The 21,332-nt window shown below is 44.9% G+C and overlaps 1 protein-coding gene across 2 annotated transcripts in view; it reads right to left on the reverse strand.

Moving 5' to 3' along the window:
- Window positions 1-218: 218 nt before the first annotated feature.
- The window catches only part of BICRAL (BICRA like chromatin remodeling complex associated protein), a 102,635-nt gene continuing 81,521 nt past the window's right edge, over window positions 219-21,332 (reverse strand). For both annotated transcript variants that reach the window (XM_070361047.1, XM_005900131.2), the window contains 7 exons: window positions 10,332-10,437; window positions 9,399-9,499; window positions 7,712-7,773; window positions 6,987-7,132; window positions 5,661-5,755; window positions 2,026-2,128; window positions 219-1,056 (listed from right to left, as the gene is read on the reverse strand). In XM_070361047.1, coding sequence (XP_070217148.1) covers window positions 269-1,056; window positions 2,026-2,128; window positions 5,661-5,755; window positions 6,987-7,132; window positions 7,712-7,773; window positions 9,399-9,499; window positions 10,332-10,437 — 1,401 coding nt within the window. In that variant the 3' untranslated portion in view covers window positions 219-268. The remainder of the gene's footprint in view (window positions 1,057-2,025; window positions 2,129-5,660; window positions 5,756-6,986; window positions 7,133-7,711; window positions 7,774-9,398; window positions 9,500-10,331; window positions 10,438-21,332) is intronic.

Here is a 21,332-nt window from a genome sequence, read left to right on the forward strand (position 1 = left end):
AAATGACGATAAGCACTTTTAAAACACTTGAAATGTATAGGGCCTATCAGACTGCTTTCTAATAAGGATCAGCTTTACTAAAGGATCTCCCTGTAACCACGATGAGTATTGCTCTTAAACAAAGAATGGGATTGAAATTAGAAAGAATAACCTGTGATGAAAGATCAAGCAGGCTGGAGACAGGAGACCGTTTCCATTGCTTTTGCCAGGAAAGAATGTAACTTGTCCAGGGCGGGGTCTTGGGGCGGGTGCGGGGAGGACTGCGCTATTAACACTCTAGGATACTATTTACAGCTGCTTCTAAAATAGAGTCAGTTTCTACGACGCCTTCACTGTGGTCCGGGATGAACTTTTCCAGGCAGTTTTCCTGCGAAGCCATTGGAGAAAAGTTGGGGAAATCTAACTCGACAGAGCCGCTAACCGTGGGGTCACTCTGGGACTGCCGCCCAGCCTTTTTGAGTTCCAAAATGTTCTTAAATGTCGTTTCTAAACTCTTAGTAAGCTGGAGATCGGGCTGGGGCTCGCCTGACCCTTTCATGATGTCTGTGTGTAAAACTTCATTCTTTGGAGAATTCCGCAGCGTCTTGTCCTGGAAGGAGCTATTACAGGTCATCTCCAGCTGCGAATCTACTAGGAGGCTTGAGAGTTTGCTGTCAGGACCGTGATCTGGTCTGGACGAGTTTTTCCGGTGGCCTTCAGGGCCGGGGGAGCACTCGCTGCCTTTTGCAGAGTCTCTCCGGCTGGTTTTCTCTTCAGACGTACTCCGGTACTGAGCGGAGCCCACTTTGTCAAATTTCAGTGCTCTGCCGAGGCAGTCGGTTTTTTTAGAAATGTTTCCTTCTGCAGAGACCACGATGTGATTAGGCACTAGATGAAATTGGTCATGATTCATTGGTTCTGCCAGGCCTGCTTTGGCTCGGTCTCTGCTCTGGGCCTTGGCCGTCAGATGCACAGAACTTGTTGTTTTACCACCATGCTGGTCACTCCGGCTGAACTGCATCTCATGGGCAGCTTTATCGAGTTTGAAGGAACAACAGAAATCAGCCTGAAAACCCTCTGCAATTGGGAACGAAAAGAATGTTAATGAAAGGAGGAGGCAGTGAGGACTAGACAGCAGCCCCTCAGTGGGTCAGGTGCAAACTGCCCCCATCCCACCCTCTAAATCAGTGGTTCACATCCAGGAATGTGCAGAAGCACAGTTGGAGGGTGTCCTATAAAAGCAACCTGTAAATGATATATGCAAGTGGGAACCAGGAGTGGAAGAAAACTTGTGGGAATAAAAACATTTATAGGATGGTGAAACCATGGGTGAAAATCCATACTCCACAAATTGTTATAATGTTATTGGATTTAAAAATTTCAGAGGCTAGAAAATAGTATGGAGAATACTTTTTTTCTTTTTTTTTCCCTATTTTTCGGCCATACCATGTGGCATGCAGAATTTTAGTTTCCCAATCAGGGATGGGACCCACGCCGCCTCCATTGGCAGGCAGATTCTTAACCACTGGACCACCAGGGCAGTCCTGAGAATCCATTTCTAAAAGGCGGAATGTGGGTTACTCCAGCATGATGCAAATGGCAGGAAACTGATGGGGTATTCAAAGGGCACCCACAAGGAGCATTACCATCCATTAGCTTATGGGCAGGGACCATGCTTCACTGACTCCCCCCAGCAAGGTCTGGCACATAGTAAGACAACTCAATAATTGGCTGAGGTTTAGTTGCTTCTGGGAAGGCTTCTGACTTACTTAGTTCTCAAAAAGTAGAGAAAGATTGAGAAGTGTGAGTTTACAGGAGAGAAGAAGATTCAGTTAACCGAATGTCAAATTCTGGTTTGGATTTTGCAGAACACAGACCTTCTCAGAGGATTCATATCGTGCTCTCAACTCCGGATTTTTTCTCCCTGGAATCCAGGATCTACCTTCAGGTCTTATCCCGCAAGGTCAGTTCAGATGGTCTCCCCAAAGCCATGGCCCCGGAACCCTGGCAGGAGCTCTCCTTGGCTTTCACTCTGACAGTTCTTACCGGGGTCTACGAGCGCCAGACGCTTGTCCCGGGACAGAGAAGCTCTTTCCTCCTGGTTGAACATTCTGTCAATCATCACCATCTCAGCGGAGGGGTTGATCCGCTAAAAATGAGAGAGTCTAGTCATTTCAGATGCCTTTTAACAACTGCGAACATCTTGCTGCATTTGGGGGACAGAGGAAGCAATCAGAGAAGAAAATGTGTTTATCATTGACATATTTTTTAAAATTGTATTTTTTGGGAAAAGGTTATTTACAACATTGGTACAAACTTCAAAAGGTACTAAAAGGGGATGTAGAAAGTAAGCCTTCCTTCTTCACCTGCCCTGTGCAATGCCTTGCCCACCCACCTAGGGCCCTCTCTGGAGGTACCCTCTGCCAAGCAGTTTAACAAACTCTTCCAGAGATATTTTATGCACACACACACATTTACATTATTCATTCTCTATTTTTTGCACACAAATGACAAGCAACTATATGCACTGTTCTCTGCTTATTTCCTCCTCTGCTTAATAATATGTTGGAAATCTTTTTGTTCAGACACTCTTTTACTTTATATTTTGCTATGCTATAATCATATTTTGGCCTTGCAGCACAGCTTGTGGGATCTTAGTCCCCTGATCAGGGATTGGACCTGGGCCATGGTACTGCAAGCGCAGAGTCCTAACCACTGGACCGCCAGGGAATTCCCTATGATTGTGTTTTGTATTAAGGCTTTCCTTAGAATTATTTCTTGCTGTACAGAATCAAATCTTATTCATTCTTAGTTTACATAAAATAATTTATGTTTTATTTATTTAACATAAAATAATTCATGGCAGACATAATTTGTCCAAATAATTAGTTCATTTGTCCAAATCTGTCCAAATGATCCTTTTCTCATGAATGACAGTCTTCTTGATATCTCAGTTTTATTGTAGAAATGATTGTCAAAGTAAGAACAACCGTTTGACTTTAGTGGCACAATTTAAAATAAATATATATACGTTACAGGCATATCTCATATCTCATTTCATTGTGCTTTGTAGATACTGCATTTTTTTTTTTAAAACAAATTGAAGGTTTGTGGCACCCCTGCATTGGGAAAGTCTATTGGCACCGTTTTCCCAGCAAACGTTGAATAACATTTGCTTATTTCATGTCTCTGTGTCATGTTTGGGTAATTCTCCCAATATTTCAAACCCTCTGCCAGCAAAAAGATTACAACTCACTGAAGGCTCAGATGATGGTTAGCATTTTTAAGCAATTAAGTATTTTTAAATTAAGACATACACATTTTTGTTCTGGACACAATGCTATTGCATACTTAACAGACTATAGTGTAAACATAACTTTTATATGCATCGGGAAACCAAAAAGTTCATGTGAGTCACTTTACTGTGATATTCACTTTATTGAGGTGGTCTGGGGAAATAAACCCTCAAAAGCTCTGAGGTATGCCTGTTTATGGAACAACAGACTTGTTCCAAATAGGAAAAGGAGTACATCAAAGAAGTATATTGTCACCCTGCTTATTTAACTTATATGGAGAGTACATCATGAGAAACACTGGGCTGGAAGAAGCACAAGCTGCAATCAAGATTGCTAGGAGAAATATCAATAACCTCAGATACGCAGATGACACCACCCTTATGGCAGAAAGTGAAGAAGAACTAAAAAGCCTCTTGATGAAAGTGAAAGAGGAGAGTGAAAAAGTTGGCTTAAAGCTCAACATGCAGAAAACTAAGATCATGGCATCTAGTCCCATCACTTCATGGGGAAACAGTGGAAATAGTGTCAGACTTTATTTTTGGGGGCTCCAAAATCACTGCAGATGGTGATTGCAGCCATGAAATTAAAAGATGCTTACTCCTTAGAAGGAAAGTTATGACCAATCTAGATAGCATATTCAAAAGCAGAGACATTACTTTGCTAACAAAGGTCCGTCTAGTCAAGGCTATGGTTTTTCCAGTAGTCAGGTATGGATGTGAGAGTTGGACTGTGAACAAAGCTGAGTGCTGACGAATTGATGCTTTTGAACTGTGGTGTTGGAGAAGACTCTTGAGAGTCCCTTGGACTGCAAGGAGATCCAACCAGTCCATTCTAAAGGAGATGAGTCCTGGGTGTTCTTTGGAAGGAATGATGCTAAAGCTGAAATTCCAGTACTTTGGCCACCTCATGCGAAGAGTTAACTCATTGGAAAAGACTCTGATGCTGGGAGGGATTGGGGGCAGGAGGAGAAGGGGACAGACGATGAGATGGCTGGATGGCATCACTGACTCGATGGACGTGAGTTTGAGTGAACTCCGGGAGTTGGTGATGGACAGGGAGGCCTAGTGTGCTGCGATTCATGGGGTCACAAAGAGTCAGACATGACTGAGTAACTGAACTGAACTGATGCCTGTTTATATATATATATATATACATATATATGTACACACACACACATAAAGTAAACACAAACATACATACATATTTCCACTATACTGTATACATATATAATACAGTTCACTTACTCTTCCAAGGTAAATTCTCAAAGCTGACTTCAAATTAAAAGCCAGTTATAGACTCCCCTGGTGGTACAGTGGATAAGAATCCACCTGCCAATGCAGGGAACATGGGTTCCATCCGTGGTCTGGGAAGATTCCCATATGCCTCGGGGAACTAAGCCCACACGCCGTTACCTACTAAGCCTGTGCTCCAGAGGCCGGGAAGCGAAACTACCAAAGCCCACAAGCCCGAGAAGCCACTGCAATGAGAAGCCTGTGCACCACGAGGGAGCAGCCCCCGCCTGCCGCAATGAGACAGGAGCCCATACACAGCAACAAAGACCTGGCGCAACCGAAAAAATAGCCACTTGTAAGAGACCAGTTTATTAGTCCGTATGATTTTAGAGCTGCTTCTAAAATCTCATAGATTTGGTCTTCCATCATTTTCGGAGATAATCTGACTCCTTTCTCTAATTTGCTGTGCTTTAAAATCAATTTTAGTTTCTATTTGGAGGGCTGAAAATGTTCTGGAGTTAGGGAGTGCTGATGGCGGCATAGTCTGTGAACATATTAAAATCCATCAGGTTGTACATTTTAAAATGAAGCATGATTTTTATGACGTTAGTGACCTCTCAACTGAAAACAAAACTAATTTTAACATCTGTCACCTCATCTTTTCAGATATTATTCTGAACAACCTTCAGCAGAACTGTCACCGGTCCTCTCCTGCCTCTTCCCGTTGATGAGAAGCAGTGGACAGCACTGAGTACGGGGGGCGGGGGTCAGGGGGTCCTGGTCTGTATCCCAGCTCTGCTAATTACAGAACAAACTTACTGGCTGTATGGCGTTGGGCAAATTACGTGAGCAAGCCCCAAATCCTCACTTGGCACACACTGAGAGTGATCAGTCACGGAAAGCACAGCACTTGTATTTGGGTTGGCCAAAAAGTTTGTACGGAAAATATACAGAAAACCCGAACAAACTTTTTGGCCAACCCACAGCTGCTGTTAGTAGTAGGTACAGGTAAAGGTAACTTTTTCTACAATTTTAAGTATCTGCTCCTTTTAAACTATGGTGGGAAAATGTAATTCCTTGAAGTTTTTCTCTCTGAACTAGTAGCTGTGACCTGTGGAGTTTAAGAAACAAACTGGGCTCAGTGGAACTTTACCATGGCATCCTCCAAGAGCAGGCATCTGTACTTGTTAAGCATAGCTTGGGTCCTTTTCAGGAGCTGAGTGGCAACTGTTTCAAATTCACTGTCAACTTTAAAAAGAGGGAGAGAGAAAAAAATAGTAAGAGAGTGCACACCAACCACTAGGCCCTTCACTCCTCCACTTTCTCTCTCAGTTTAGCTCTTCCCTGGTTAGACGTGATGCTTCTGCACGGCTTTCCCTTACTGTTCACTGGCATGTGCTCTCAGAAACTCATTTTAATACGAGCTTATTTTAACTCTGATTAGGAAACCAAAAACATAACTCCTTTAAGATCATCTATAAAAGAAAAGCACGAAACACAGAACAGCAGCAAATATCAATGAACAGAGAATCATCTACTAGTTCAGGTGACCGAAGCCTCCACTTCCTTCCAGAGCATGAAAATCTGAAACCACTGAGACAATGAGGTCCTACTGTCTGGGCCGGGCAGACCAGGTTCCCGCAACCACACCAACTAGTCCACGGCATCTCGCAGGTCATGGTCCTGTAGCTCTGTCCTTTGTCTCCAAACGTCTCAGTTTCCACTTCACTCTTCTCAGAGCCTCCACATCCCTATTTCATGCTGGATGAGGATGAAGAGCACCCTGGCTTTCCCAGGGAAGCTCACAGTGGGCTGATGGCTGTGCTCCCATTAGAGACCCTGGCCAGAAGGACAAGGCTGGGGGCAGCTGAGGGGCTGATTCAAGCAGTGGAGGGCGCCTAACGGGGTCCAGGCTGGGAACATGGTGGGAAGGAGAGTAGAACTGGGCAGCGTGGCTGAGAGAGACAGAAGGGCCAGGCATCGGAATGGGCTAAGCTCGAGGCGGGATAAGAGGATGTTACCTCCAAAACGTTTCGCCAGTTTCTGGATGTGGAGCGGTGCCTTAGACTGCCTTTGGAACCACAAAGCTTTTGGAGGGCTACAGTATCTAATTCAAAATGGTGACGCTGACAGCTCAGGGTATGTGTGTACTCAGCCTACACGCCAAGGACTGTGCCTGAATCACTGTGCAGAGCACCTAGACCAGGGCCGTCCCACCTGCAGCCAGAGTCCAGACAATGTTCTGCATTCACTGCCCTCAAACTTGCCCATAAGATGTCCAGACATTTGGGTATCCCTTCCCAGAATGCTGAGAAAAATAAGTCACAATTCTCAACATGGCCTGGGAAACCAAGTAAATTGGGAAGATGGCAGGTCTGCGGTGAAAAAGAGTAATCCAGTGACCATCTGGGGGCAACGAGCTCAGGTTCTCCTGTGGGCCGTGTCCCCAGGAGGCGCTCTGGGGCTCCAGCTTGCTCACCTTTCCTCAGGTCCTCCTCTGTGGGCATGGAGCCCTGGCACACATGGTAGGACAGCAGCCTCTGCACCGCGTCACTGAGTGACCGGAACTGATTTTTGTCAGGTGTCACTGCGTGGGCTTGGTCCCTCTGTAACTGCTGGAGAATGCTGAGAGAGAGAAATTGCCGATGGCTGTGTTGAGTCACGTCAAGAAATCTAATCACAATGGTTATTCGCATGCAAAGACAATGAGACACCCAGGGATGTTATCATCTATAGTATAGTTTTATACTCTGTACATCATAGTGGGTTTAGTTTAGTCTGACCCTGAGTTTAGTCTCAAACTTTGACCCTGGCCTCTAAAGCACCATGTTCCCACCAACCATTCAAGTGCGGGTGCTCACACAGACCCTGGCAATGCCTCACCACTGGCCAGCTAAGCTTCTGGTTAACATTTCTGTTCTAAACATAGGGATTTATCAAAGCATGCTTCTCAGAGATCCTGAGGCCAGTCAAAGGGCACGTGGTTGCTCAGAAGACAAAGAACTATTCTTAAGAACAAAAGGGTAAGCAGTAGGCTCAAACTACATTTGATATACATACGGGTGCTAACAAACTATAGGCAAAGGCTTCCGAAGTATACTTTAAAAAACATATAGCATCATGACCTGACGGCTGTTGTCTATTTGTTGAAGGTTAGGAACCTAGAAAAACATTCAAAATGGTTAATTTCCGAAGGGGACTCACAAAGCTCCTTTAGTCAGCTGTTTGGCAGCAGGCCTCTTCTGTCCTCCCGGATGACCATCCACCTGAGGACAAAACACACCTCTTCTTAGTCCCTTCTGTAGAAAACATAGCAGAACACAGTTCCACATAAAGGTCACTGTGGCTGCAGCCTTTTCAGCTCTCTATCAAGAGCACACTCTAAGGATGTAGAACTTGCCATGTTGGAAAGCGAAACGAGGAAGTCCCACAGACCCATGCAGCAAAGCTGCGCTGTGTCAAGATTACAGAAAGCTGTGCTATCAGCTCCTTGAAGGGATTCACTTGTACCTTAAAGCCTGAATTCCTAGCTCCCTCCACAAACGCTTCATCATATTTTAATTTTTTCCTTTGGCCACCTTGTGACACGTGAAACTTCCCTGACTAGGGATCAAATTCATGCCCCTCTGCAGTAGAAACAGAATCTTAACCTCTGGACAAGCAGGGGAGCCCTTAAATGCTTATTACTGCTTTTTTAATTTGGCTGCACCAGTTCTTAGTTGCAGCATGTGAAATCTAGTTCCCTGACCAGGGATCGATCCCGGGACCCCTGCATTGGAAGCACAGAGTCTTAGCCACTGATGACCAGAGAAGTCCCTTCATTATATTTTTGAAAACACAATATTTTAAGTGCCAGCTTCATAAACAGCTGAAAATTCAGTAGGTAGTCCTTAACTCATCTTCTCAGTAGTAAATAAGGAACCAAACACATCTGAGCTCTTGTTACATCTAGTCCAGGTGTGTGACCTAGCAGGGTATTTCTCAGATCACAGTAAGGAACAAATACTCCTCCTGTCAGAACCTGAGAACTGAGCCAGATCCTTCACTGAGCATCCAGGTAGGCCCAGACGATCACAAATTTCATTAGGCTATTAAGTGGTAAAACTGATGGAAAAGAAACTAAGGCCTTAGAAAATGGAAGACAAAAAAATTTGTTTCTTCCTTTTTAGACCAGTGGGTGAGTTAAAAGACCATAGAGTCTGACTACTTCATACACTACAACAGGGGGAAAAAATCTCTAGTATAACTAAGAGGAACAGATCTACTTTTGATAAGATAATGGTCATTATCATTCAATAGTAAACTACATTTTTTGAGTGCCTATTATGTGTTGGCTGCTGGTATATTATTATTTTTTGTATTCAGAATCATTTTTATTTTTAAAAGATAAATTTTTGCACTGTTTTATTTTATTTAACAAGTACTTAATATTTTCACATGAATACATTTTCCAAGAAAAATCAGAATGGAATTTTTCAACTAAAATGTAATTCAAAGGCTATAAATTATTCTTTCTTTAAACAAATGTATTAATGTATTACTATATTTTGGGACACATTCTATTTACTTTTGCTCTTGAGGATTAATTTTTTCTTTTTAATTAAACTTTCTGTTTTGGAGTATAGCTGATTAATAATGTTGTGATAGTTCCAGGTGGACAACTGCTGGTATATTATTGATTCCTGAGGAAATCATAGCACTGAAAGCATGTAAGGAAGAGATGCATTCATCCTAGAAACACTGACATTACAAGACCTGGCCCTTGGGGAAGGTCTTCAGCGAGCACCTCTGTGGGCACACAGGGCATCGGGGCTGACTGTGCAGAAGGGGATGTGACGTTTTCTTTCAATCACACTGAACATTAAGAAGAAGCCAGGCAACTGTCTTCTACCTGCACCGTTGGCTGGCCAGGAGGTGATCCAACGACTTTTTCCTGTTGGGGCTGTGTGGTTCCTAAGGACGCTGGTATAACTTTGCTTCCAGAATCCTGCCCTATTAGAATGAACACATGAGACAACGTTCAACAGAAACAGTAAATCAGGCCCGGCAGGTAACCCCTGGAGTCCAATATACACACATTACTGAACTTGCTGAAATAGATTTATCGTGGATGTTGGCTATGAGAAAGGAAAGCAGAAGTACATTTATCTACCAAGGTGCAAAAAGCAGAGGTAAGGTTTATGAAAGATTATTTATGTAATACATAAACACATGCACAAATGGGAATAAATAAAAGCTGTCAATGCTACAGTTTCAAATCATCTAAGGTCTACGGAATAGGCCTCGAGCCAGTGTGATCTGTCAGTACCACCGAACCTCCAAATACTCACAACTTAAGGAAAGGGAGGCCCAAATGGGACTGGCTCTGAGTGTTCACAGTGTCGTCTTTTCTGGTACTTACTGAGCAGTGTGGGTGTTCAAGGCTTTAGAAGCAACGGGAGACATGACCCATGATACTTTCTGTCTCAGAGGGGTGAATTCTAAATACACCTATACAAAGCAACATGAGGACAGCCGCAAAGTCACATGTGCCATATAATACTATTTTCATGTCACTATTTTCAAAATACTAGATTTCACTCTTTCTAAGCAGCACACTTTTTGAACATAATTTAACCGAGGTGTTTTAATTTCTCATTTTTTATATAAAATGATGGCACAGATGCAGCATGGTATATAACTTGGGTGGAAGGGATACAGAAGGCAGGTAGGATCAGAGCAGAGGTGAGGCGGAGTGGAAGAGATGCAGGATGACGGGCATGCAGAGAGTGCCCCCTGGGAAGACGGGCACAGACTGAGGAGAGCTCACGGGGGGACTCCTGACCTGGCAGTGCGGTGCTCAAGAGGCCTGGCATGGGCGCTGGCCTCAGGCCATCTGTGGTCTTGGAAGCAGAAATGGGGGAAGTCTGATTCAAGCTTTTTTTCTGAGCCTGTGAAAAACATGGCCAAGATGGAAAAATTAAATCCATGATAAAAGCTTTAAAAGATCACTTAAAATGCCAACCAAGCCAGTTAATGAGTCTCCTGCATCGCCTTCAGGTTAGATTACAAAACAATTTTCCCTGTCACATTGGAAGAACTGCAAAGAGTACCCTCTAAAGCCTCCAGGCACGCTGAGTCTTCTTGACACCATTCAGGGATGCAGAGTGCATTGACACCAGCTGCTTTCTTGCTCCTGGAACTCCTGTGTCCATGGTACTCAGATGCAGAGCTGAGCGTGGAGCTCAGTTTCTACCCCACAACAGTTTCTAGCTTCAGGAATGCTTTATCCCACCTGCAAGGATTATGACCTTGACTATTCGGGGTCTGCAGGAATGCTGAGCACCCGGTCAGGGCCTAAGTGCCAACTCCAAATCTATTGTCAACACTCGCTGTTTGCTGTATAGATGATCTGAAGGACCTCTCACCTCTGCTGTCTGGGAGGTCTTTGGTTCATGAAATGACAGCCTTAGGTGGCAGGTAACTGGGAAATTCAACTGAATATTAGTCCGGGAAAAATATCGCTAGAAAAATTAATCTGATGTTTAAACTGTTATGTGCTTTTCTATAAATAAGGAAGATGAACTGGTGATGTTTAAGGGCTAACAAGTTCTAGCTCTAAAAAAATCTGTTATCTCTATAATGCATTTAAAGTGATAAACAGTTTCTGGGCTTCCTTGGTGGCTCAGTGGTAGAGAATCTGCCTGCAATGCAGGAGACACAAGTTCAATCCCTGGGATGGGAAAATCCCCTGGAGGAAGGCATGGCAACCCACTCCAGTATTCTTGCCTGGAGAATCCCATGGACAGAGGAGCCTGGCAGGCTAGAGTCCATAAGTTTGCAAAGAGCTGGACATGACTGAAGCGGCTGAGCACACACGCACGCACAATATAGGGTGGGTTTCTACACCACACCCAATTTTTAATCCTTTATGTCATTACTATTTCACAGTGCAGTAAGTTTTCAGTTTTTCCTTCAATTTTGTACACCAGCAGATGCTTAGCGTAACCATCTCCATGGGTGATGGCCTGTGACTTTGGCCTAAGGAGAAGTTTCCCACCAACCATTCACACGCGGCCGCTCACAGAACTGGGTAATGCCTGGTCACTAGCCAACTAATGCAATTAACTAGATATGTTAATATTTCTGTTCTAAACAGCGAATTATGCTAAACAATGATCTATTTGGCTCCTTTTTCTAATACAAAAATGAAGAGGGATTTGACATCATCCAAGAGAGACTGGAGGAGATCATTACAAAGACGGAAATGGTCACCTTGCTCATCTTTCCGTTAGCAGGGAAGCTTGGACCTGCATCTCTTAAGTCTACAGGCAATATTCATACGTTCTTAGTGAGAACACCACAGGGGAGAACCTCCCAGTCTTCACAGAGTTTCCCCTGGCACAGAACCCCACACTCTCCTACCGCAGAGAAGCCACAAGGAGGATGTCCATGTTGCAGGGAGGCCTGCGGCTTTCCTCACAAGTATTTCCAGCAGACAAGCACTAAGGGCCACCGTGACCCAGTGGTTAGGACTCTGGACTTTCACTGCTGTGGCCCAGGTTCAACCCCCGGTTGGGGAACTGAGTTCCTACAAGCTGCAAGGTGTGGTCAAAAAAAAAAAAAAAAGAAAGGAAGGTACTACTTTGGATAAAAAACAGATAAAAGTTGGAAAAATGTGGTCTAACAGGGCAAGGCTATATTCTAGATGGGACTCTGAAATAACGAGATCAACAGATGAGTAGATGAACCAGAAGGAATACGTTCAAATGACCAAAGTCCTCACAGCAGTGCTGCCAGGACACATCTTTGGAATTTCTTTCAATAGGCCTAGTTCACATAAAACAGAAGAATTTCATCCTTATTGCTTAAGAGCATACAACTTTGAAAAACTGAATACGTAAATGGCACTACCCAGCCTGATCTCCCAACTTATTTATCAGTCATGACCCTGAATGACTCTTAGCTATTAAACAGACAAATAAAATTCATGCATACATAAGGAGTAAAACTAGGGAACTCTCCAGTAGTTCAGTGGTTAGGACTCCAAGCTTTCACTGCCGAGGGCTTGGGTTTGATCCCTGGTTGGGTACTAAGACCCCACAAGACGTCCAGCACAGCCAAAACAAAAAAAAAAGTTAAAAAGTACATAAGAAAAGCAAGGAAGAAATCATCATGAAAGTCAGGAGCAGGCTGGGGTTAGGGAGGCACACGGAAGGAGGAGGTGGTCTGTGCGGGTGCTGAGAACAGTCCATTTCTTGAGTTGTTACTTGCACAGGTATTTGTTTATAATTATTTGGTAACTGTACATTTATGTTTTCTTTATTTTCCTAAATGTGTGTTTTCATAATATAGAAGAGTAACAAGAAAAAAAAATACCCTGAACAATCTAATCTAATGTCAAAGCTGCTTTCCAACTGTGATGTTGGAGAAGACTCTTGAGAATTCCTTGGACAGCAAGGAGATCAAACCAGTCAATCCTAAAGGAAATCAGTCCTGAATACTCATTGGAAGGACTGATGCTGAAGCTGAAGCTCCAATATCTTGGCCACGTGATGCGAACAGCCAACTCACTGGAAAAGACCCTGATGCTGGGAAAGAATGAAGACAAAAGGAGAAGAGGGTGACAGAGAATGAGGTGGTTGGATGGCATCACTGACCCAATGGACATGAACTTGGACAAACTCTGGGAGATAGTGACGAACAGGGAGGCCTGGTGTGTTGCAGTCCATGAGGTCGCAAAGAGTGGGACACGACTTAGCGATGGAATGACAATAACAGCAAAGGGAATAAATTGCCGCTGTGTCTGAAAGCAAGGCTGCTCTCTGCAGGATGCCTCTCGTTTGAGCAGGTTCTGGTATGAGTGTTTTACAGGCCTCTTGCCCACCTGAGTTGGGGCTCAACACTGGCATCAGCGCATTTTCATCCTCCAGCTGCTGCCCGTGCCCCTGACTGTGTCCCTCCGCTGGGGACTGGAATGATCTCCCCAGCTGGTGCATGCTGGGTACCATGGAGGTTGGGTGGGCCAGGCTGATGGGAGAATGGCAATCCCCTGGGAATGTGGCTTACACCTCCATTCACCAGGTCTGTATGTTTGGAAAGCTCTGCTGCCCGACAGGCCCGCTCCGTTTCCAGATGTCACTGGTCACTTCCAGTCCTCTGATTTTCCGGGCAGGACTTTTGTCTGGTTCACTACTGAATCCCCAGCACCGGAAGAGGGCCTGACACCACAGCGAGTACAGGGTGAACCGCTGTCAGATGAAAACAAGTGAGTGAATTCCACGGCAGTGTAAGTTACAGGGGTCCCTACTTCCTCCTAGTCCAAAGCTCTCCCTAGCAGCCAACAACTTTCTGCCACTTCCCTCCCAGTTTAGGTTGCCCGCAACTGACAGTCTTTTCCAGAAATAAAATTTATCATTCTGGTCTTTTTTCCCTGAGCTCTAAGGAGAAAACTTTCTCTTGAAATATATTTTCTTTATAATAGAGAAGCTACTGAAGGCTATTTTCTTGCAAACTTGGCTCCAAGAACTCTGCTCACATCAGTGTATGATTTTAACTCTTTAGATCCTGCATTATCTTGATACCATGTGAATACAGAGAAATCCCCCAATGAATCAGAATACAGAATCTATCCCTACCCAGCTCTGTGGTACCCTTTGTAAGAAGCCCACAGCAAACTAGCAAGATTATAAGCATCAGGCATCTGCTGAATGAGGGAGGCCACTGGGAATCTTCCCAGCCCACGCCCTCCTCTGGGAATGGGTGGAGCCAGCGTGGTGGACACACACAGGGCTAGAGGATGTAGAGAGCCAGAATCCAGGGCAGGGGCACCTCTTCTTCCCGTGGAAAGTGCCAACCCTGCCAGTGAGCAGCTTCTCCCTCCTAGGGGTACCTTTCTTTATTTCGGCTCAGGGCGCACTTTTTCCTAATTTGAACAAAGGCTCTGTACAGAGCAGCAGAGGCCCCATGCGGCTGCTCCCTCAGGTCACCCGTGACTGGCTCCTCTGGTCAAGGCTGACTGAACCACAGGTGGGCCAATCAGATGCTCTTGGAGTTGAGAATGGGGGGAGCGGGTGGGTACCTAAGAGCAGTCATTCTCAAGGGCAGGTTTGTAGCCTAATTGTACCAAGATCACCTTGGGGAGCTTCTGAAAGACAAAGTTTTGGGGTTCCATCCACAAAGATGGATTCAGAAATCCAATGTGGCGTTTAGGAATCCTTTATTAAACAAAGCTTTCCAGTGGATTCTGATGTATTCTGAAGGTGGGGAAACCACTGCATTTGCCAGTCTCTGTTTTTCTTTTTTCTCTTTTTCCAGTCTCTGTTAAATGGTTGGCAAATATTGTGACGTTGGCCTGGGCTGGCCACTTGGGGCCAGAAGAAGGAGAGGGGACCGTGAAGGAGAGAGGCAGGCACATGCCATCTTGGAGAGGCCAAAGGAACAGCAGAGAGCCTGGTTCTGAACCTTATAAAGAAGCTGCACTCCATGAGATGTTCTTTTTTGCTAAACAAGTTAGAGTGAGTTTCTGATAGTTGCAACCCAAAGTACCCTGACTAAGACATTTGGGCGTTCACTGTATACACCATACAACGGTAATCAAAGAGGGGGGCTGAAGGATACCACTACAGGCCTTGCCTTCTGAACATTTACCAGCCAAAGAACACCCAGGCGGGCCCAAACCCAGCCCATCAGTGCACCACAGTTACAACAGCCGATCTCAGGCCCTCAGGCCTGACCAGTAACCCTTTCTTTCTCTGGCTAGCTCCCTGCTCATTTTCCACTGAAGGCTATTTCATTGTCTTCAAACCTGTAAGCCAGGTGAGAATTCATTCCACCTTCTACCATCAAAGTATGACCTCACCTGATCCCCAGTCATCCCTTCTCCCTTCCCTGTCACAGTGGAAGAAGCATCTCCCCTTTTTTTCTACAAAGAATCCCACCGATGCCCTGGAATTCACGTCCTTCTCCTTCCCAAGAGCTTTGGAAAAAAGGTCCAGGCTTTCCTGTATCTTATAAAAATCACCCACTGGACTCCACACATCCGTGGAGCTACTGCAGGGTCAGTTACTGTCATTTTTCTGGAAGCTGTCCATGCTCATCACCACACTCCTCATCTCCCCTCATCTATAATCTGGCTTCTGCACATATCACTCCATGGAAACAAATGTTACCAAGGTCAAAAACTGCCTCCCTGTTGCTAAATATGTCAGAAACATTCCCATCCTGACTTCCACCAGCCCCTCAGTGACACTCAACTCTATGGACCCCAGCTATCCCTGCCTGCCTCATTTTCCTTTCTTAGCTTCCAAACCGCCAAGACCTTTTGGTTTTTTTAGAATATTCTGAATCTCTTTGTCTTTCTGTGTCCACCCCCAAAGTGTTGAAGTGTGTTAGGGTTCTCTTCTGGTCACTCTTCCTTCTCTACTGACACACTCTTCCTGAAGCCTTTCCTCCACTCTGGCCGCTTCCATCGTGATACACATGCAAGTCAGTCCTACTTCAGCTGGCATTTCACCCTCTGCTTCAGCATATGGAGCCGTCTCCCATACAACTCCGTTGTCACACAAGCACCTCATCCTTGACAAATATCCTAAACTAAACTCAGAACTTCCCTTCAAACCACGATGTCTTCCCCTGTTCTCTATTTCAGTGAACCTGGGTGTCACAGTCAGGAATCTCGGTTCAGTTCAGTTCAGTTGCTCAGTCATGTCCAACTCTTTGTGACCCCATGGACTGCAGCACACCAGGCTTCCCTGTCCATCTCCCAGAGCTTTCTCAAACTCATGTCCATCAAGTCAGGGATGCCATCCAACCATCTCATCCTCTGTTGTTCCCTTCTCTCACCTTCAGTTTTTCCCAGCATCAGGGTCTTTTCAAATGAGTCCGTTCTTCACATCAGGTGGGTAAAGTATTGGAGTTTCAGCTTCAGCATCAGTCCTTTCAATGAATATTCAGGACTGATCTCCTTTAGAACGGTCTGGTTGGATCTCCTTGCAGTCCAAGGGACTCTCAAGAGTCTTCTCCAACACCACAGTTCAAAAGCATCAATTCTTCGGCCCTCAGCTTTCTTTACAGTCCAACTCTCACATCCATACTTGACTACTGGAAAAACCAGAGCTTTGACTAAACGGACCTTTGTTGGCAAAGTAATGTTTCTGCCTTTTAATATGTTGTTTAGGTTGGTCACATAGCTTTTCTTCCAAGGAGTAAGCGTCTTTTAATTTCATGGCTGCAGTCACCATCTGCAGTGATTTTGGAGCCCCCCAAAATAAAGTCTCTCACTGTTTCCATGGTTTCCCCCTCTATTTGCCATGAAGTGATGGGACCGGATGCCATGGTCTTAGTTTTCTGCATGTTGAGCTTTAAGCCAACTTTTTGGTTAAAAAAGTCAGGAATCTGTGTCACCCTTATTCCGCCACTCCAGCCAATCAATCAGAAATCCTGTCTAACCTGCCTCAAATCCATTTCACTTCTTGCCCTTTCTACTGCCGCCCAGGCGGAGTCGGTTTTCACTCTGTCACGCTGAGGCTATGACCCCATGATGGCTCTGTGACACTGCATCAGGGTCCTGTAGGATTTAGTGTCCGCTTACCTTTCCCACCGAAATCTTCATGCCTCACTTGAACCTGTTCTCCTTCCCCACAGAACCACATTCTCTTCCCTCCCCAAGGCCTTGCACTTGCTGATCCTACTGCCGGAACATTCTTGACTTAGACCCTCTCTTGCTGGATAACTTCCTTCTCCCTTAGGAGGGCTCAGTCAGAAACCACTATTTCATGGAAACCTGCCCCATCTGGGTGAGAGGCTCCTTTCTGGAGCCTGGAGCTCCGGGCTGCTCTCACTGGAGCACTGAGAATACTGGCCAGCTTGTCTGCTGCCTTCTGCCCTGCAACAGCCCATCGTAGCCCTGGGACATGGCCCAGGGCTGGCCGCGCAGGGGCTGACACACTGCTGAACAAATGAATCAACGAAGGAGACAGTACAGCGAGTGATTATACTGGTGGGCAGTATAAACAAACAGTGCAGAGAAGGATCAGTGGATGGGGTGAGAAAGGCTTCACTCTTTTAGAAGTCTGGATGCCCTGATGGAGGGAAAGCCGTCAGGCCAGACAGGAAAGGACATTCAATAGATACCCATCAGCAGAGGCTTGGGGCTCACGGTGAGTCTGGCCTGTCTGGGGAACCATGAGGGGTCGTGCCTGGCAACCTGAAGAGTTCAGCTTGAGTTCAGCTTAAGGGCTGGGCTGGGGGTTTGTACTTTTCTCCTGTGCAATGAGAAGCTCCCAGATGCTGTGGTTTAGGTCACTGAACAAATGTTTTGGGAAGATGAATGTGATGGAAACCAGACTTTTGGAAGAGGCTGAAGGCAGATTAATCACTCAGACAATGGTGACAGCCACCTAATGACAATACGAATGGGCCTTGGGAACCATCTACTCATTGGCCCTTCTTCCTGTTTGCACTTTAGAATCACTTGGGGAGCTTTTGAAAAATGCTAATGTCTAGAGCCTTTAATCCAGATCATTTAAGTCAGAATTTATGGGGGTAGCTATATTTTTACAAAGCTCCCCAGATGATTCTATGGCTTGGCTAGGGTTTCCTCATTTTCAAGGAAAACAAGGGCTCAGAATTTAAGATATGAACTTAGATCACAAAACCAGTCACTGGCAGAAGATGACCTGCAAGTGAGCTCTGATTGCTACTCCAACTCTTGTTTTACCCATTATACTGCTGTCCCTCTTAAAGTCTAGCCCCAAGTACGGATGCAGAAAGCAGAGCAATGGGAGGCAGTGTGGTAAGACAGCTAGCAGGTGAAGTCTGCCTTTACAGCAATTCGCCCATGCTCTGAACCTCCAAGTCCTTGACTGCAAAATGGGAACAATAATGCTACCTGTGGCCCCAAGGTATGTACCAGTTGTTAATAATATTATTACTTTCATTGTTATTGGGAAGAATGGATGTGAGACATTCAAAGAAGAATTTGTAGGATTTAGTAACCTATTAAAAGTATAGAAGGAAAAGAAAAAAGCAAGAACATCTAGATTATGAAGTCTGAGTGTCTGAGCATTCAGTGGTTCCATGGTAAGGTAGGCAGGCTGAGCTGGATGCAGAAGGAATTAGGGAGGGGCAAGGATGGCTGGAGACTTCAGTGGTGACCACTCCAGAAATCTCTCACACAAAGCTCTCAGGGAATTTTAGTTAGTTACTTAGTTAGTAGGGGCTTCCCTGGTGGCTCAGAGGTTAAAGGGTCTGCCTGCAATGTGGGAGACCTGGGTTCAATCCCTGGGTTAGGAAGATCCCCTGGAGAAGGAAATGGCAATCCCCTCCAGTAATCTTGCCTGGATCTAAAGAGAGTTGGACTTACTTTGTTTACTTTTGTTTGATAGGCTAAACTCTTGAAAACTGCTTTAATCAGTGATTTGTAAAATATTAATCCATTCATGAGAATCCCAGGGACGGGGGAGCCTGGTGGGCTGCCATCTATGGGGTCGCACAGAGTTGGACACGACTGAAGCGACTTAGTAGCAGCAGCATTCATGAGAAAGCCTAAGTCCTGTAAATGACTCTTTGCATGAAGAGATTTAAATTCACAGGGCTCCTTAGAGAAATGACTGATTCTAGGTGTGAGGCAAGGAAATCATAAGACACGCCTATAACATCTTGTCCCACAGAGTGCTCAAAGGGAGGTGGGGGGCTGACAAAAGCACAGAAGGCACCTTAAGCAGCCCTCGCCTCCACTGACCAGACGGGACAATTTAAGCATTAAAAGAATAAGGAAAGCAATAGATTGCAACATTAACTATGAAAGAAAATACACGGTATTTTAGAGAAATACACTAAAAAATTAGAGATGAACTTCTGTGTCTCGATAGCTTCGGAATAACACTGGGCAGGGAAGCCTGAGTCAGGTATGGATAACACAGAAGCAACCACAAGTGGGTAAGCCCTGAAGCTGATTGAGCATGAGGGTTCAATATACTACCTTGTCTACTTTTGTTCATGTTTGAAGTTCCTCATAGGGACTCCCCTGGTGGCCCAGTGGTTAAGAATCCACCTTGCAATGCAGGGGACATGGGTTCAATCGCTGGTTGGCAACCTAAGATCCCATATGCCGTGAAGCAACTAAGCCCACGGGCACAACTACTGACCCTGTACGCCACAACTGAATCGGTGCATGGCAACGATAGATCCCACATGATGCAATAAAGATTCTGCGTGCCGCGATGAAGACCTGATGCAGCCAAACAAAGTAAATAAGGAAATAAATACAATAAAATCCCCCAAAATAAGTAGTTTTAAAGTGAATGAAAAAACAAACTATGATGTCAGGACTTCCCTGGTGGTCCGGTGGCTAAGACTCCACACTGCCAATGTAGGGGGGCCTGGGTTCAACCCCTGGTCAGGGAACTAGGTCCCACATGCTGCAACTAAGACCTGGCATAGCCAATTAAATAGATTAAAAAGAAAAAAAACAACTATGATTTCATAGTGTTATATGCACACATACACATATATACTGGAGAAGGCAATGGCACCCCACTCCAGCACTCTTGCCTGGACAATCCCATGGACGGAGGAGCCTGGTAGGCTGCGGTCCATGGGGTCGCTAGGAGTCAGACACAACTGAATGACTTCACTTTCTATTTTCACTTTCGTGCATTGGAAAAGGAGATGGCAACCCATTCCAGTGTTCTTGCCTAGAGAATCCCAGGGATGGGGGAGACTGGTGGGCTGCCGTCTATGGGGTCGCACAGAGTCGGACTCAACTAAAGTGACTTAGCAGCAGCAGCAGCTCACATATATACACAATGTGAGAAGAAAAGCTCTCTTTTTTGGAAAAATCTCAATCACTAACAGTAGATAGAATAATTAGAAAATCATTTTGCAATCACTAATTGTAGTATCTATCAGTGAAGTCAATGGCGAAAGGCTGAGAAACAAGAGGGTCACGTAGTCCCAAACACCGTCCCAGAGATTATGTCCTCCTGTACTGGTGTAAGATACTTTTGAATACCTCGAGGAGAAACCTGGCCAGCGGGGCCACGGGAACCAAGTGATCACCCATAAAGGGACAAACAAACATTGTATGCCAGCCGCTTGGCCAGGATCTAATCATGAGGAAACAATCAGTCAGTGCTCTGAGGGCCACCCTTGAAACAACCGACCCAGGCTGCTATAGCCTAAAGAGACGTGACAGTAAGTGCTCAGTGCTTTCCAGAGTGAGGCATTGTCATAAAGGGCCTTACTGGCTCAACAGGAAGAAATCTGATATAATGTTATTATACAAATGTTAAATTTCCTGGGCATGATAGTGATACTGAGGTTGTGTTGAAGACAGTCTTTGTTTTTGGGAGATACTTGCTAAAGAATTTAGTGGTCAAGGCTCATGCCATTTTGCAACTTACTTTCAAATAGTTCAGAGGAAAGTGTGTGTGTGTATGTCTGTGTTTGGAGAGAGAACCAGAGACATCCAGACACAAACAGAACAAATGCTACAAAACATAAACAAGCAGTGGATCTCGGTGCAGAGGTTCACTGTACTCTCCCAACTTTTCTGTGGTTTTGAAAGTTTTCATAAAAGAAAAGGTGGGGCGGGGACTTAAGTTCACTCTTTAAGAAGCTGGTTAAACTAGAGGCAACTGGGTGGCGGGCAACAGGAGGAAGGAAATTTTTCACTGTAGTACACAACTTTCTGTACCTTTTGAATTTTGAACCAAGTAAGTGTATTATCGATGGCAAAAAAAATACAGTTTACATTTAAGACTCGTTTAATATTAACACTTTATAGTATCAAAACTTGCTAAATGAAATTTCCCCAAGTAGATAAACATTGAAGGCCCTTGAT

Source organism: Bos mutus, chromosome 23 (genome assembly GCF_027580195.1).
Source record: "Bos mutus isolate GX-2022 chromosome 23, NWIPB_WYAK_1.1, whole genome shotgun sequence".
Taxonomy (NCBI): Eukaryota; Metazoa; Chordata; class Mammalia; order Artiodactyla; family Bovidae; genus Bos; species Bos mutus.